The sequence below is a fragment of the Mizuhopecten yessoensis genome, unplaced genomic scaffold (assembly GCF_002113885.1).
Source record: "Mizuhopecten yessoensis strain PY_sf001 unplaced genomic scaffold, ASM211388v2 scaffold4899, whole genome shotgun sequence".
NCBI lineage: Eukaryota > Metazoa > Mollusca > Bivalvia > Pectinida > Pectinidae > Mizuhopecten > Mizuhopecten yessoensis.
This window is the reverse complement of record NW_018405777.1, coordinates 508,120-525,404: the sequence shown is the minus strand read 5'-3', so window position 1 is coordinate 525,404 and position 17,285 is coordinate 508,120. Positions and strand designations below refer to the sequence as shown.

The window sequence follows — 17,285 nt, the reverse complement described above, 5'->3', positions numbered from 1 at the left end:
ATGTAAAATATGACGTCATTCTCGTCGATGCAGAATGACCTTGGATCTATTTTTAGAGTCTGTATCGGGTGTCAATAGCACTTTAAGATGCATGACTCCTCAACATCTTTTAATTTTTACATGGGAATAAACACGATAACAAACAAGTGTGCCGGAGCTAGCAGAGGGTAGGCTGCTATACGAATTTACGTAAACCTGACAACCAATTACATCAATAGCTGGGGTTTTTATATTTTAATAATTGATTTAATGATTTCTCTTTTGTTATTTTGTTTGTTTCTTAACGGTATCATCAGATGGCGATCAAGTTTGAATCCCAGGACAGGTATGTTTGTTTTAATTATTATTATTTGTAATTCAAATTTAATTTTAGCAAGTCAGTTACTTAGATAAATACTCCACGATTCAGGAAACATATATACATGTTCCAGGAGTACAAACAATAACCGACTCAGGACACATATACATGTTCAGGGACTGCAAACGATCACCGACTCAGAACACTTATACATGTTCAGGGACTACACACGTTCAGGCACCGGCTCAGAACACATATGCATGTTCAGGGACCCAATACAAGCGATCACTGGCTCATGATCAGGGACTTCATACGATCACCGGTCACAACACATATCTATGTTCAGGGACTCAGTACAAGCGATCGCTCATGATCAAAAACAAATACATGGTAAAACTTTTTTTTTTTTACAATAAGGTTAACAAAATTTAAACTTTAAATTTAACAGAATAATGAGCATTGTGTGATATCAGGGTGCTTCTTAACGTGTTCTATTATCTCTGGCAGAGAAAACGTCCGAGACACTATATGTAACGCTAGTAGCCATTGTTAGTCGTAATCTCACAAGGGAGTCCCTGTGCGTTTCAAACTTCACTACATTATCGGACACCCAATCACCAATAGAGTAACTCAAAAGGTGTAACGAATGGAGAGACTTTATCAGTGACCCCTTCCCCCTTCCTCACCCCACCCCCAACTGTGGTTCCAGCTGGGTAACGCGTGTCCAGCCCGATTAAGATATATATATAGAATGAAAAATGAAGGGCTACCGCTAGGGGGCGGTGTCTAACAGCAGCACTGCGCCCTGTCAGAAAGCTTGAACTACTGATATTAAGTATACCCTTATTTCATATATCTATTTAGTATATCTAGTACCTATTTGTCGTACTAATTAAAACGATATATTTGCTTACAGGACATAACTGATTCAGCTCAAAAACTAATTAGTTAATTAGCGAAATGTAAATAGTTTATTGTTTCTATCCAAGCGTTCTTGGACTTGATTATTTTTAGACAAACTCCAGCCTTCCGTGAGAGCCGACCACGTAACGCAAATCAAGAATTCTTTTGTTGAATTGATCGCCTTATGTCTGTATAAGTTGATGTGCCTTAAACTCGTAAACCGGGTAGATACTTTAGTTACTTTAATTAAACCACTATTGACTTCCTCCATGCGAAACGACCCTTCCGCACCTTTTGTAGAAGCTGGTTCTAATGTCTTCTAGCCTAAATTATTCTAGAAGAAGAATGCTGCTTTCGTGAGAAAACCCACTTAAAAACCAGGATCACAACTGATGCTTGCAGATAGAGACTAATGATTTTAACTGTGGGACTACGAAAACTTTACAAAAATAGGTAATTACTGTTTTACCCATCTTAATTATTTCATTGATAATTGATATTGACACAAATGCACAATTCTTTCTAACGTTCAAAAAACAACCTTTCATTGTTCCCAAATGAACAATGATAAAATCAATTTAGCACGAATGTGTCTTTATTTGTTTAAAAATTTAAGTAGATTTCCAATTAAACCAGAAAAAACACTGCCGAAATGATATAAATTGCTCATTTTAATGAAAACTACAAAACCCGGTGCCCTTTTTTTTCAATATGTCATTCCTCTGGGTACGACCACCAGGCTACGGTTAGATGGGTGGTATTCATCTCAATGCACACATGCTAATTAATTAATCACCCCTTAACAAATATAAAGGTTAGTTAATGCCTGTGCGGTTCACAGAACGTATAGGTTCAGCGACTTAGTATAAATTATTAGAAAGGTGATCAGATTTATCGTTTAGACAGCGACCCTCTGAATGGACCCCTAGGGATCTTGGGCTCCGTGTTACCACGCCCTGGCGTTGTACTACACATATCACGGCCCTATACTGATGGTAATCTATATACCGATAGAAGTCACATCAAAAGTTATAAACAGTTAAAGCGATATGAGTAGATATTGCTCATGGAATATTCATTTTGCACGACTCAAGGGAAATTCCCAGTGTTGGATATGTGGGCTTTTTTTTGTAAACATTATATGTACAGTGTTATTATAGTATTCAGCGGTGATTTCTATGGTTATTTAAACAATAGACACTTCTATCTGTTAATAATTACGAATGTATTGTATTTGTCCCTGATATAATGTGTTAATAAAACATACGTGTTCGTCGTGTGGAGGATACGATTTCTCTATAAACGTAAACAAGGTTCCTGGAGGTGTACCCTTTCAACTTTGGCGACACGGACAGACCAACGATTTAACTGTGCGTGTTAGATATCACAGTCTATAACAAAGTGGAGGAATCAAACCACTTATATATTGAACCATATATTGAACAGCAAACTCTTTTTCACCTCTATACACCCACTTGTCTATGCCAATACATAAATTACCACAGGTAAACTACATTGAACAACAAATTAATTTTACCACTACATAAGTTACCACTAGTAAACTACACTGAACTGTTTACCTGATAGTTTGCTGTTCAATGTAGTTTACCAGTGGTAACCTATGTAGTGGTGAGAGTTTGCTGTTCAATGTAGTTTACCAGTGGTAACTTATGTAGTGGTGAGAGTTTGCTATTCAATGTAGTTTACCAGTGGTAACTTATGTAGCGGTGAGAGTTTGCTGTTCAGTGTAGTTTACCAGGCAGTGGTAACTTATGTAGTGGTGAGAGTTTGCTGTTCAATGTAGTTTACCAGTGGTAACTTATGTAGTGGTGACGGTTTGCTGTTCAGTGTAGTTTACCAGTGGTAACTTATGTAGTGGTGACGGTTTGCTGTTCAGTGTAGTTTACCAGTGGTAACTTATGTAGTGATGAGAGTTTGCTGTTCAGTGTAGTTTACCAGTGGTAACTTATGTAGTGGCGAGAGTTTGATGTTCAATGTAGTTTACCAGTGGTAACTTATGTAGTGGTGACAGTTTGCTGTTCAGTGTAGTTTACCAGTGGTAACTTATGTAGTGGTCAGAGTTTGGTGTTCAATGTCGTTTACCAGTGGTAACTTATGTAGCGGTGAGAGTTTGCTGTTCAGTATAGTTTACCAGTGGGAACTTATGTAGTGGTGAGAGATTGCTGTTCAGTGTAGTTTACCAGTGGCAACTTATGTAGTGGTGAGAGTTTGGTGTTCAATGTCGTTTACCAGTGGTAACTTATGTAGTGGTGAGAGTTTGCTGTTCAGTATAGTTTACCAGTGGTAACTTATGTAGTGGCGAGAGTTTGGTGTTCAGTGTAGTTTACCAGTGGTAACTTATGTAGTGGTGAGAGTTTGCTGTTCAGTGTAGTTTACCAGTGGGAACTTATGTAGTGGTGAGAGTTTGCTGTTCAATGTAGGTTACCAGTGGTAACTTATGTAGTGGTGAGAGATTGCTGTTCAATGTAGTTTACCAGTGGTAACTTATGTCGTGGTGAGAGTTTGCTATTCAATGTAGTTTACCAGTGGTAACTTAAGTAGTGGTGAGAGTTTGCTGTTCAGTGTAGTTTACCAGGCAGTGGTAACTTATGTCGTGGTGAGAGTTTGCTGTTCAGTGTAGTTTACCAGGCAGTGGTAACTTATGTAGTGGTGAGAGTTTGGTGTTCAATGTAGTTTACCAATGGTAACTTATGTAGTGGTGAGAGTTTGCTGTTCAGTATAGTTTACCAGTGGTAACTTATGTAGTGGCGAGAGTTTGGTGTTCAGTGTAGTTTACCAGTAGTAACTTATGTAGTGGTGAGAGTTTGGTGTTCAGTGTAGTTTACCAGTAGTAACTTATGTAGTGGTGAGAGTTTGGTGTTCAATGAAGTTTACCAGTGGTAACTTATGTAGTGGTGAGAGATTGCTGTTCAATGTAGTTTACCAGTGGTAACTTATGTCGTGGTGAGAGTTTGCTATTCAATGTAGTTTACCAGTGGTAACTTATGTCGTGGTGAGAGTTTGCTATTCAATGTAGTTTACCAGTGGTAACTTAAGTAGTGGTGAGAGTTTGCTGTTCAGTGTAGTTTACCAGGCAGTGGTAACTTATGTCGTGGTGAGAGTTTGCTGTTCAGTGTAGTTTACCAGTGGGAACTTATGTAGTGGTGAGAGTTTGCTGTTCAGTGTAGTTTACCAGTGATAACTTATGTAGTGGTGAGAGTTAAATAATGTTATAATGCATTGAGAAACGAGTTGTATTGAACCCTTTTACCACTGTAGACAATAATGGACCCATCTAGATCAACGCATGGTACAGTATACTAAAGTTACATAGGGTGAAAGGGTTAACAGGTATATTTGTAACTTGTTATCAAACATCGTTAGATTACATAGTATTACTTACCTACACATCACCTCGTGTGTGAGAAGTACCCGGCACATCTCTGGGTTTTTATCTTGGCCCTCGTAAACGATTGCCTGCGTAAAAAGGAAACAAACAAACGTTACTGATTATGTATAAACATTACACATATAAAGATATACATATCAGACTGAATAAAGTCTCGTCCACTTGGGTTGGAAGTGTTGTATTCCATTGTATTGCCATTAATTGTATTTTATTCATTAAAACCGTGTTGCATTGTACCTGTATTTTTTTGCATTGTATTATCATTGTATTGTATTGTAACTGTATTTCTTTGCATTGTATTGTCATTGTATTGTCATTGTATTGACATTGTATTGTATTGTAACTGTATTTCTGTGCATTGTATTTTCATTGTATTGTATTGTATTGTAACTGTATTTCTGTGCATTGTATTGTCATTGTATTGTACTATACCTGTATTTCGGTGTATTGTATTGTCATTGTATTGTATTATAACTGTATTTCTGTGTATTGAATTTTCATTGTATTGTATTATAACTGTATTTCTGTGCATTGTATTGTCATTGTATTGTATTGTAACTGTATTTCTGTGCATTGTATTGTCATTGTATTGTACTATACCTGTATTTCGGTGTATTGTATTGTCATTGTATTGTATTATAACTGTATTTCTGTGCATTGTATTTTCATTGTATTGTATTATAACTTTATTTCTGTGCATTGTATTTTCATTGTATTGTATTATAACAGTATTTCTGTGCATTGTATTTTCATTGTATTGTATTATAACCGTATTTCTGTGTATTGTATTGTCCTTGTATTGTATTATAACTGGATTTCTGTGCATTGTATTGTCAGTGTATTGTACTATACCTGTATTTCGGTGTATTGTATTGTCATTGTATTGTATTATAACTGTATTTCTGTGTATTATATTGTCATTGTATTGTATTATACCTGTATTTCTGTGTATTGTATTGTCTTTGTATGGTATTATAACTGTATTTCTGTGCATTGTATTGTCATTGTATTGTATTATAACTGTATTTTGTGCATTTTATTGTCATTGTATTGTATTATAACTGTATTTCTGTGCATTGTATTGTCATTGTATTGTATTATAACTGTATTTCTGTGCATTGTATTGTCATTGTATTGTATTATAACTGTATTTCTGTGTATTGTATTGTCATTGTATTGTATTATAACTGTATTTCTGTGCATTGTATTGTCATTGTATTGTCATTGTACTATATAACTGTATTTCTGTGCATTGTATTGTCATTGTATTGTATTATAACTGTATTTCTGTGCATTGTATTGTCATTGTATTGTATTGTTACTGTATTTCTTTGCATTGTATTGTATTTATTAAAAAGGTATTGTACTGTAATTACAGTATATTACAGTGTACTGTAATTGTATTGTATTCTTTTTAAGCTTAATTCTCACCACGTAAAGAAATGAAACATGTAAATTGTACAGGTGGATTGGCATACTAAATAGTTTAACGGGTATACAGCCAAAATCATGATAATAACGAACAATTGTTTGAAGTAATGCTAGTTTTAAAACGGAAGTGCAGAATTATCATATGATTGTTTACATGTTTATTTTGGAATCAACCCTATAACGCTTCACTCCGAATGTTACACAAAACATGTGCGTTTTCGGGATAAAAAAGGAGCACGATATGTATATTTAAAACCAAGACATCTGTCGACATTGTGATGTTGTTGATTTTGTCTTACACTCGTGTAGCTAGTACGTTTCCTTATTTAGTCAGTTAATAATGAAGTAAAAAAGGTGTGACAGTAAAAAGGAATGCGCGTGCATTTCCTATGGGGCTAATCAATTATATATCGTCTACAGATATAGATCAAAGTTTACTGTCAGACTGTCGTGTCATTTTATACTTCTGACAGGTGTGATGTATAATTAGAATTGTCATGAATATCTCCACTAACGATTCCGTTATAGTTATAACTATCATATTTATTTCATAGACATTCGATGTTTATTTCATAGACATTCGATGTTTGTTTCATAGACATTCGATGTTTGTTTCATAGTGTATTCAAAAGAAAGTTGCGATGGATTTTCATTTAAAAACAATACTGACGAACGTGTTTTTCCTCATAATTTATCGTTTGTTGTTAGTCATGAATATCTAATGAGTAGTAGGGAAAATACGACACTAAATTTACATTTCAGATGACATATAACGCAGATCAGGATGTAGATACTTTGACGATATATAATGAAAGCAATAAACCTGATATTTAACAATGAAACAATTCTCTTAACAAGACGGATGTCGCTCCATCGCTCGCCACTCTAAATATATCCTGTTTTGTTCAAATTTTAATTAATAAGAATTGTTTTATACGTATATAGTATATTGCTGTTTTATGAAAATAATTGAAATATTTTTAAACCGTAATCTTCAGACTTACAGTATTATAGTCCCGGTGTTTTTGATGTATAAAAATTATGTTTCTAAAAATAACACGAACTAATCCACAGGTTTTACAAAAAGTAAGGATAAATCAACCATACACTTTGATTTTATTTTTAAAGAATTTAGTAGTAATTTACATTCAATCTAATGCTTTAAGGATGCTTACAATACCTTGTATACAGTTTTTTAAGGAGACCGACCACGCAGTGTATATTTGGTGGGTACTTTTGAATCCCCTCTCACCAGCGTGTCTCTCCCTGCGTTCCCAATATGTTAGCCATAAAATATTTATACTACACAATGACGGCACAGGCAAAGCTAATGAATAACGGACAATATTGAGCAAGTGAGCCATAATAAGCAGTACAATGAGACTGGGATTAATTGATTCAGCTTCCAGTCCCCCTACAACGCGTCAGTGTCTATACAAACCCTCCCGCCTGCACTACCTAGCTGCATTTCCCAGTAAATTAGATCTAACGTTTTAGACGGTCTGCTTCGGATCGGCTCTGCTTCGAGACATTTCTCCATGTGACACGCGCACGGAACGTGCCATAGACAGCATCACACAATTGCGCGAGAATTTCATTTACATTAGTAACCAATCTTTAAGCTTTGATGCCATATGTTCCGGAAAAATAGCATGGGGAAACTAAAAGCAAAACCCGACAGTGTGTGACATTCCAGAAATCCGGATTTCAGGCCATTATTCATTATACTGTGTGCTTGCATGCCGGTCCCGATCAATTCTGTGTCCGGAGAAAGCGAATTTCATTGCAATTTAATTCATATTATAACTAATAGTGTAGTTTATAGGAATATAAACATAGGAAATTCAAGAAATTAAGTGATTTTCCGAGAGAGAGAAATAATTGCAATACAGGAAATCAGGTGATGAACACTCATAATTTCAATAGAGCCAAATTATATTACCAGAGAAAATCGATTCAGACGGTGAAAAATTGAGTTAAAACGATTGCATGATACACTCTGTGTTGTTAAAACATTACCGCTATTCAACTAAGGAAATAGTCCGATTACAAATTAAACTAAAACAAATAGCCATGAACGAGGAATTCCATCAACGTCACAAAACGACGCTGGTGACTTTTAACGTCAGAAACGGAGGCCGGATAAAACATATCCGGAATTATGATTAGAATAAAAACATACAAAGTGATTGTATTGTGAAATGTTATACTTCCTTTGTAAAAAATGTATTTTTCGTTATATTTATTCCCAATAGGTCGCTTTATCACGGCAGGATATGATACAATGTAAACAGAAGCTATATCATCAGAGTAGCCATCAGCACTCTCAGGAGAGGAGTTCGAGATGAATATCCCCTACATCACGAACACAATGGACCACGCGCTTCCGACTTACTTTGCACTGTCTTCACGGCAGAAGTTTGCTCTTGTAATTTATAAGCAAATGCTGATTCAAACAAATGGTTTTGTCTCTCGCAGTTTGCTTTCTGTCACATGATAATAGATAAATCACTCTGTTAATTAGGTTTAACTGACTTCTGACATTTTCGTAGGATTGCTTTACGTGTTTCTATTGTCCTGCTTCGACAATGCTGTTTGTTTATGGTATGTTTACTATGTAACTTTTAATATGCTAAATTAGTTCCTGCATCAGATACATTTTGTAACGTTTTATTCAAATTATGCCTATCATCATTAAATATACATTTTGAACAAGTTTTAAGATGTTGTGTGTATTGTGTCTGTAGTTTATTTAATACCATTTTATGTACATGTTTGCTTTTCGTTTTGATGTGATATTTTGGATTCCGTAAAATTGGCTTACCCCTTTTCCGACGGAGTCAATGAGGCGAATATATAGGTCCTGCTCTTGCCGAGCTCCTGTAAAATAAAGGGGAAAATAAACATCAAAACCAACATCGGGTGTTCCGGATCGTTAATGCCTATACACAAACAGCTGTTATCGGGGCTATGTAAAAACAATCAACAACCTATCTCGTTAGCAGGAGACGACCTGTGGGGTATAGGGTGTTCTTGTCAGGGAAGCTAGTACAAACCTACAAACCTACACAAACACTCGTCAACACTGTTTACATACAAAACCATTCCCAGAAACTCCCCTCGTAATTATTTATCATTGATTTAATAATTTAACAGGTCGTATTTTAACAGATTCTGATACACTTAATATAAATCACCACGTTTATGATTGTTTTGGAAACAATGAAGTCGAAGAACAATTTTGCTTCACCGTTGAAAAGGTTTTGTGTACATTTTTGATAGTTAATAGCACAGATACTGTCTGAAATACGCAGTATTTTGACATTTTGTTGATTTAAGGCAAATAATTATGAAATATGATTAACAGATATTTTCAAACAACACTATAGCCTGTTGACCTCTGTAATTGAATATTAATAACAGTGATTGGCTCTGTGAACATATCGGACGAATTAAGAGGACGCAATGTAAAGCAACGATTTCAAGATTGAATTAACCAATAAGCTCGTGGTCATATCAGAAAATTAATCAAATATCACTTTAGCAAATTCATTTAACCGGAAATAGTTTACTTAATTGTTTTTTCTCTTTACTTCCATCAGGGGGGGATTGAGAGGTTATCGAAGCATGGGCTGTAAGCCTAGTGATGCAACACAGACCCTAAAGCATGTAGCCCCCAATCCATCATATATTGCTACCGTGTGGCTTTATACGTTCTCCTACGAACGAACACCGACATACCGACGGATTATTTTTTATCATTAATGGCGATTTATTTTATTCTCAGAAAAAAATGAAAATTATTTGCCGATGTGATCGGTACTGATGAGTAAGTGGCACTGCCCGCTGACAGTTAGGTCAATATTTGCATACGATATTTGATCCCGATAACTAACATTGTAATATTCAACAAGCCAAACTTAAACCGTTATCTCTTCTTGTATCTTAAAGGCAGGTGAAACAAAATCGATCATATTTTTCATGGGAAAAAACAGACAACGCCGTGATATGATACTCAATAAACAATTAATAATATTATATTATTTAGTTATGTATAAAGATTTACTAGAAAAGCGAGCCCTCACATGGATCCAGGAAATATGGACTTAAAATTTGTACTGACAAAATATCGTTATGGTTTATCGTATTTTAGGACTTGCATTTGACTTAATTTTCTAAATAAATAATTTAGATTTCAAGAAAGGAAAAATATCAAAATTATTTCAGTATTTGCCGTACAGAAATTTGATTTTTTTTTTTATGATATAATATCATATAAATAGACATGAATAGTAGAACACATATTTACTGTCACAGTGGAACGTAACAACCGGAATAATTACATTTAAAATATTATTTTAAACATTTTATGTTCTTATTAGCAAGAGCTAAATAAAACCCAGACCGTGACGGTGATAATAAACTCCCATACCTAACGCTAGATAACAAGTGTGTTGATAGCTAGCACGCGGGTTGTTTAGTAAATAATTTAACATCAACACCGGCAAAATTGTCAGCCTAACGCATATTGTTTATCATAACCATTTTATTTACGAGTCCCCGGGGGTAGTGTGTAGGTGACAAGGGACTACATGGGACTGCCGTGTAAATTGGCCTCGGAGGAGTTGCCCGGCTCGAATACGCATAGACGTCGACATTCCGTAATAGTCTATATTACATACACATATAAACATTCATTAGTTTTAATCAGTTAAAAGGGAAAAATAAAAGGTCACGCATTAGTTTCATTTATTCTGACTGGTAACACGGGAATATATTTTAGTTTATTTCCGACTGGTCCTCAGAATGCTATAGACATTGTTTATACATTTTTATAAAATGATTCATGGCAACATCAAAATCGGACCGTGTATTTGATGAAAAAAATAACATGTTTACTAGAAAACGATGAAATATATTACTTCCAGTATAATAAATATTTGTTGTCGACATCAATTTAAGCAATAGTTATAAACGAAAACCTATCTACATTATGCATATTATACATAAATCCAGTATTTTCTTTTTAAATTTCTGTCCCCATCCTGGACAATATTAAAAAAAAAAACATATACATTTGACATCACAGACGTTTTCTTAAATCATACCAGCCAACACCATAATATCATAAAATCTTTAAGCACTAGAAATACAGAAAACATTTAATAATTTAATTTCAACTTACCATTTGCGAAAAGGAGCTGTAATCTGTAGTGGATTCCATTATTTGTCTTTGGTCCCTCAGGTTCCTAAAACAGCAGAAGATATTGTCTCCAGAACATTGACTGTAGATTTTATTTCCAAACACTGTTGATATCAGACTCGTTCTCTGATATAGGCAGCGATGCAATAATATTGCGATTTTAATCCTTCCAATTTTTTCTCTCTCAATATAACACTGAATTGCACTGGATAAACAGACTAGGTAGATTATAAAGGGTACACGAAGGGACGGGACTAACACACGCATTTTATATTATAGCTTTCTCTGTTTGTTTTCGCTGTGAGCTTCCCGTGTTTTCAGTGTAAAGCCGTTTATGAATATTTCATTTCTAGTGCTCGATCTAACAAGCTATTTTGCGTTTTAACGAGAATTCCAGATTGACTTCACAGGAGCGCCATATGTCATAAATAAAGGGGAGAGTCATAAATGACAGTGCATAGAAACACATTATGCAGACATATATATTTAAAAAATATATATAATACAATACTGAAATGAGTCATTTCATCAAAAACATACATGAATGTCATACGGAATGTTTGCAGTTCAATGAAATCATAAAAAATCCACAAAAGGTAAAAAATGAAAATGATATTGACCTGTAGACTTACTGTATCTTTCTCAACAAAATCTATGAAGGCTGTTCGTTCTACTTCAATAGGCTGGCCTTGTCTATCGTACAAGGCCAAAACAAAATGAAAGAAGTTGCTTTTCCGTAGATTGCTTGGGGGTTGTTTCTCAAAGTGTGCTCGTCCGAACCCAACACTGCAACGAAAAGAAAATACCCACTGGAGTTTCGGACATTGTAGTGATACATAGACAAGAGGTACCCAGGGACCAAAACATAGCTTCTCAGTACGGATAGTGAGAGCGATAATCGTCCGATCGTCGACCTGGCTTGTCAGTAAAACATCGACGAATTGAATCCCACATGAGACGCTGAACTTGACCGGAGATGGATACGACAGACGCCAGTTAAAACTGGTGTGAAAATTGAGATAAAATTGAGTGAACGCCGTCCAAAGTTGAGTTTTAAAAAAAAAATCGAAAAATGAAATAAAATAAATATCACAAATTAAGTTGTTTTTGTTTGATTAAATAAATATCTACCTTCCCCCACCCTGGTCGACGACTGTAGGCTGCATCCAGTTTCTAATTGGGGCAGGCTGCCCTGTCGTCTGCTGCAGAGGTTCTTCCTTCATGTGTGTTGAAGCTGTTGGCGGTTGTATTCTCGATGGGTTGGTTTCTGGCGCCCCGAACATGTAAGAACTCCCTTAGTAAACACGATACTCACAACTCATGTCAAAGGATATTCCCGCACACTTTATAATCACACGACTCACTGGCACATTATACTTCTAAAAGAAAATATACATATGTATGTATATATATATTTCTTTTCTATATATATTTTTTCAAATTTTTTTTTCTTCAAAAATCACAGTGTAAAATTGTTGTTTGTATTGAAGGAATGCGGGTCAGAGATCGAATATAGAGTTATACTCGGTATCATTTACTCTGGATGCGCTCTCGACAGCTTCTGCTAGTAACTCTCACGGGTACCCGTTTTGTTGAATTCATGTGTACAGTGTAACTCTCCAGTCCCTGAGGAAGTGAATATATCCCTCGGGAAAGTCTTTTGCTCCGAAGATGTCACCCGAACAGCCAATCAAATGCCGTAGCACAGTCATCGATTGCGAACCGCCCGCCTCCCGACCAACGGGACTCGAATCATGGGATTCCCCAGTCCAATCAAATGGCTCAGCGGGTCAACGCTAATATCTTCCAACACATGCTCCGATCATCTACTCGCACACCGCCCAAGGATTTACATTGCTATCGATCCCTGCGCTGTGCGGCGATCAGACGATATCAACGTTTTGAAAAATGAATTTCTCTTGATAATTTCCCTCTAACGTCTGGGTCTACAGCGACGGTTTTAATTCACGTCTGTTAAAATGGTATTTTTCAATGAGAGATTTGAATATTTGTGTGAATTTCCTGAGCGGTTGAAGTGACAGAAGGTCGACTTCGTATCATAACAAAAGCACGTGGTCGCAGGAATGTCAAAATAAGACAGACCACGCCCCTCGGAGCGCCCACACCGCCGACATTCTCGCTGGTACTGCTATTTTTTTTAAATCTAGATTATAAGCTGTGATATAAGCAAAAGTAGAATTTGATTATTAACGTATATATTGAACTGTAATTATTTCTGATCGATATCGTAATGTTGATTGTATGTACGTGATTCGTGAACACGGCTAACAGTGAGAAAGATATATGACGGGATAATGACGACAATGACTTAAATTTTATTTATTTAAAAAGGGAAAATTTAGATGCTGTAAAAGTTGATATATTTTGTTTGTTTTGGGTTTTTTAAATGGAAAATAACAGCGTTGTTATATTGTAATCATAATATAAAACAGTGAATAGAATTACATAAACTTAATTACTTAATTTGAGAGTACAAAATATACTTTTCTATTATAAACATTTAGGTGTTTTTTTTAAATTATTACAAGTTTGATAAAATTCTTAATGACGGAAAAAACAATTGTCTATACTGATATATACATGTAGTTTGTACAGTGGTAGCTATATAAAACAAAACTGTATTGAGATTCTGTAGAAAATATCAACAGTAATTAATGAACAACGTTTGTCATTAAATAAAATTTCAGGTGACTGTCATCTACATGTTTCACTTAACAAATATCCCCTATACTAACACAGCACTCGTGTTGATTGTCATTTGTTTGTAAACAAAGAATATCGTGATCACATCAACTCTTAACTTTTACCGGAACAGGTGTGTAATTAACGGACCGGAAAATTATCCGGAATTACTCGAAAATGCTAAACGTCGCATTGAGGGGTATGAATTATTGATTTAGCTGTAGTGTTTGCTTTGTCATGATATCACGTGACTCCATCTGACCCTTTTATGTGACTACGACGTGATGTGGTTGTAAGGATTGTTTGTTACCTGATCCCATTCGATTTATTCACTCAAAACCGGACCGTTACACTGGCCGGAACCCGTTAGCACGGTACAAACATCTGGGAGACATGCTTCTTTTGTACTTTTTGAGCAATAGGGCCAAATGACCAATGGTCAATCACTGACCAAATGGTCAATATTTCTTTTCTTTGTAACAACGTGAGACCTTTTTACAGTCACGCATCTTTTATTGATGATATAGGGAGATAGCACGGGTTTGTTGTAAAATAGTGTTCGCGTCCACTTATCCTCCACTAGGTAGATAAATCAATGTTTATCAAATTTATATGATTATAAGGGAGAGCAGATCAAGATATGTACAAACGGAATTCAATATCTTTACGATACCAGTGTATACTATGCAAGGCTTTGGTTCTATTCAGACAAATGATACATCGGGGGGTTTTGGGCGTCATAACCTGGGAAATATCTTTTAAAATAATGTATTGCTCCAATCCCCCCCCCCCCTTCCCTTGCAACCCCAGCCCCCTCAGGAAAGTTGGAAACTGGAAACTCCTTATAATTTGTCTCTGTGCCCGCCAACGTTTCAATATACATCCATTGCATATGTTAAATTAAGTGTTGTGTTGTATAATGGGAGGTTACTTCTATCTGCTGAACACCTGAAAAATGACCGAGGAAAATAAATTTTGAAATATTGACACATCTTTGTGCATAAAACTATCATTAACCTTTTATGAAAACGAAACGACACAGATATAAACATGAAACTAACCATTTTGATTTTAGCAGGTGTTTTGATTCCATAAATATATGTTCTTTTTGACACCATCGCCAACAGCACGTCTTTTTATAGTATTTTGGTATGTTACCAGGATACTATAGATGGACGTTTTTTTTTTTGTTTTCTTTTTCTACTTTTTTATTCTGTCATTATCAATTCATAAAAAATAAACTGCTCCCCTTTATATAAAAAATGTTGAGTAACTTTAGTGAACAGTTAACAGAACAGTCATCACATTTTTTTCTAAGGTAATTAGAAGTAATTAATTACATATTATGTTTTTTTCTGTAACATACGTTACAGAAAAAACCCATAATATGTACTTAATTACATATTATATGTAACATACAAAATTACCCTGAAATACATACTATTACTTTGAAATATACCACAATTTTTTGAATTATACCATATCAATTTGAAATATAACGTATTAATATTATAGCGAATAATGTAGCTTATTCATCATCAACATGCGAAAACTTTTTGTCATTTTATAAAATTGTCACTTATATTAACTTCAATTTCAATTGTTACTTGATGTTATTTTATAGATCGGTAATGTGTTTTGGCAACGTCTTTAAAACGACAATAAAAGTTTTCCTCTGAGGAAAACAAAGAAAGATTTGATTGAGTTCGTGATATCATATAAGTGTAGGTTGAGTAACTCTATGACGTCACATGCACAGTGCCAACTCTTTTTGATGTAGAAATATGTAATTAGGACATGTACTTAAACTGTCACAGCACAGTGGTATCTGTGTAATTCATTGATGTCGATAAGATAAGTTAACTCGTGTCTATTTTCCTCCTGTATTTTAATCATTAAAGCGTCTTTAAATCAATTCCAAACTCATTATTTTGAGATTTGGGATTGTTTTGTCATTTTTAATTTTACTACGATTTTAATTTTTCAGGTGGCGAGATTTAAAGTATTTAAATGAAATACGATGTTCATTATTCTAAGGAGGGAAAAGAAACACAATGTCCTAGCTCCCGTGTATATCATTCTAACCGCCGTTCAGAGCCACAGGACTTGATTATGCGCTTGTAACAAACGATCTTTGTCTACCCATATATATATAGAACTATTCCGGGAATATGTAACTTTCAATATAAACCATATATATGTAGGTTTTATTGAAACACTGACAAAATTAAATTGGTGCGGACAAATAAATTCCTGGTGTATCTAATCGATATTTTTTTCAACGAAAATATGACATGATTTGCAACACACACATACCAAGTAATCTCTGTCAAGGGAGTGAGTAGTCATAACGCTATTTTCCAGAATCATGCTTTCCATTTTTTTTCTATATTCAATACTTTGTAACATATGGAATTTATCACATAGACAAAACCTGAGATAATTTGCTTTACGTGAAAAAGAAATGAAATATAGGCACCTGACATCGTACACTATCCCCATCCGAAAATAATAGGGACATTCTATAGAGCCGAGACATGTATAAACTGTCTGCTGTAATATTTGGCGAAGTTTACACTATGTTTTTGGGTGTGGATTTACAAGTTTTAAGTTTAGCTAATAACAGCAAACACCTCTGGTCCAATCGATAACAGACAAAAACTTCATCAGTACATTTTGACAGAATGTTATTAAAAATTTCGGAGAGGAAATTGGACCCATTGTTACATAGCCAAACCTATAGATGTTAACTCACTCCTCGAGACGCTTAACCCAACTATCATTGTGAGTCAACCCCTCTAGGCCCTCAATCTAATAATCATTGTGAAGTCACCCTTCTAGGCCCTCAATCTAACACTCATTGTGACCCCCTTCCCCCCTCGAGGTCCTCTACCAAACTGTTATTGTTGCTCTCACTGTGCTTTTCCCTCAACGATCTGAGCCCAATAATGACTATCTACCCTCTTGTCGAGGACCTCAACTGAACCATAATTGTGTACCCACCCCTAGAGAGCATCAACCAAACACTGACCATGATTGTGTTCCCACCTCTCGACGTCCTCAATCCAACCATCATCGTGCACCCCTCCATCCTCTCCCCTGCAACCCCTAATTACCCAGGCATGATGACCACTATCACCTAATAACCTTTTCAACATCCGTTGAGGACCACAATTAACTCTTTTACATTGTAGCCCTACCCCACCTCCAGTCCCGAGGTCATCAACATACTCTTTAACCCCGCGCCACTAAACCTCCTCAGTCACTCCACCCCAAACCCTGAGGTCCTCAACACAAATTACCCTTTTAATCCCCCATCCCCGTCCCCCGCCAACCCC

The 17,285-nt window shown here is 35.5% G+C and overlaps 1 protein-coding gene across 6 annotated transcripts in view; it reads right to left on the bottom strand.

Annotated features, from left to right (window-relative positions):
* The window catches only part of LOC110450015 (transcription factor COE3-like), a 65,028-nt gene extending 52,215 nt beyond the window's left edge, over positions 1–12,813 (bottom strand). For 2 of the 6 annotated variants that reach the window (XM_021497217.1, XM_021497220.1), the window contains exons 1-5: positions 12,376–12,812; positions 11,877–12,030; positions 11,227–11,290; positions 8,866–8,921; positions 4,605–4,678 (exon numbers count right to left, since the gene is read on the bottom strand). In XM_021497217.1, the coding sequence (XP_021352892.1) occupies positions 4,605–4,678; positions 8,866–8,921; positions 11,227–11,290; positions 11,877–12,030; positions 12,376–12,527 (500 nt within the window). In that variant the 5' untranslated portion in view covers positions 12,528–12,812. Of the gene's footprint in view, positions 1–4,604; positions 4,679–8,865; positions 8,922–11,226; positions 11,291–11,864; positions 12,031–12,375 lie in introns of all 6 variants that reach the window. The other 4 variants (XM_021497218.1, XM_021497216.1, XM_021497221.1 and 1 more) reach the window with 4 other exon arrangements.
* Positions 12,814–17,285: the final 4,472 nt, after the last annotated feature.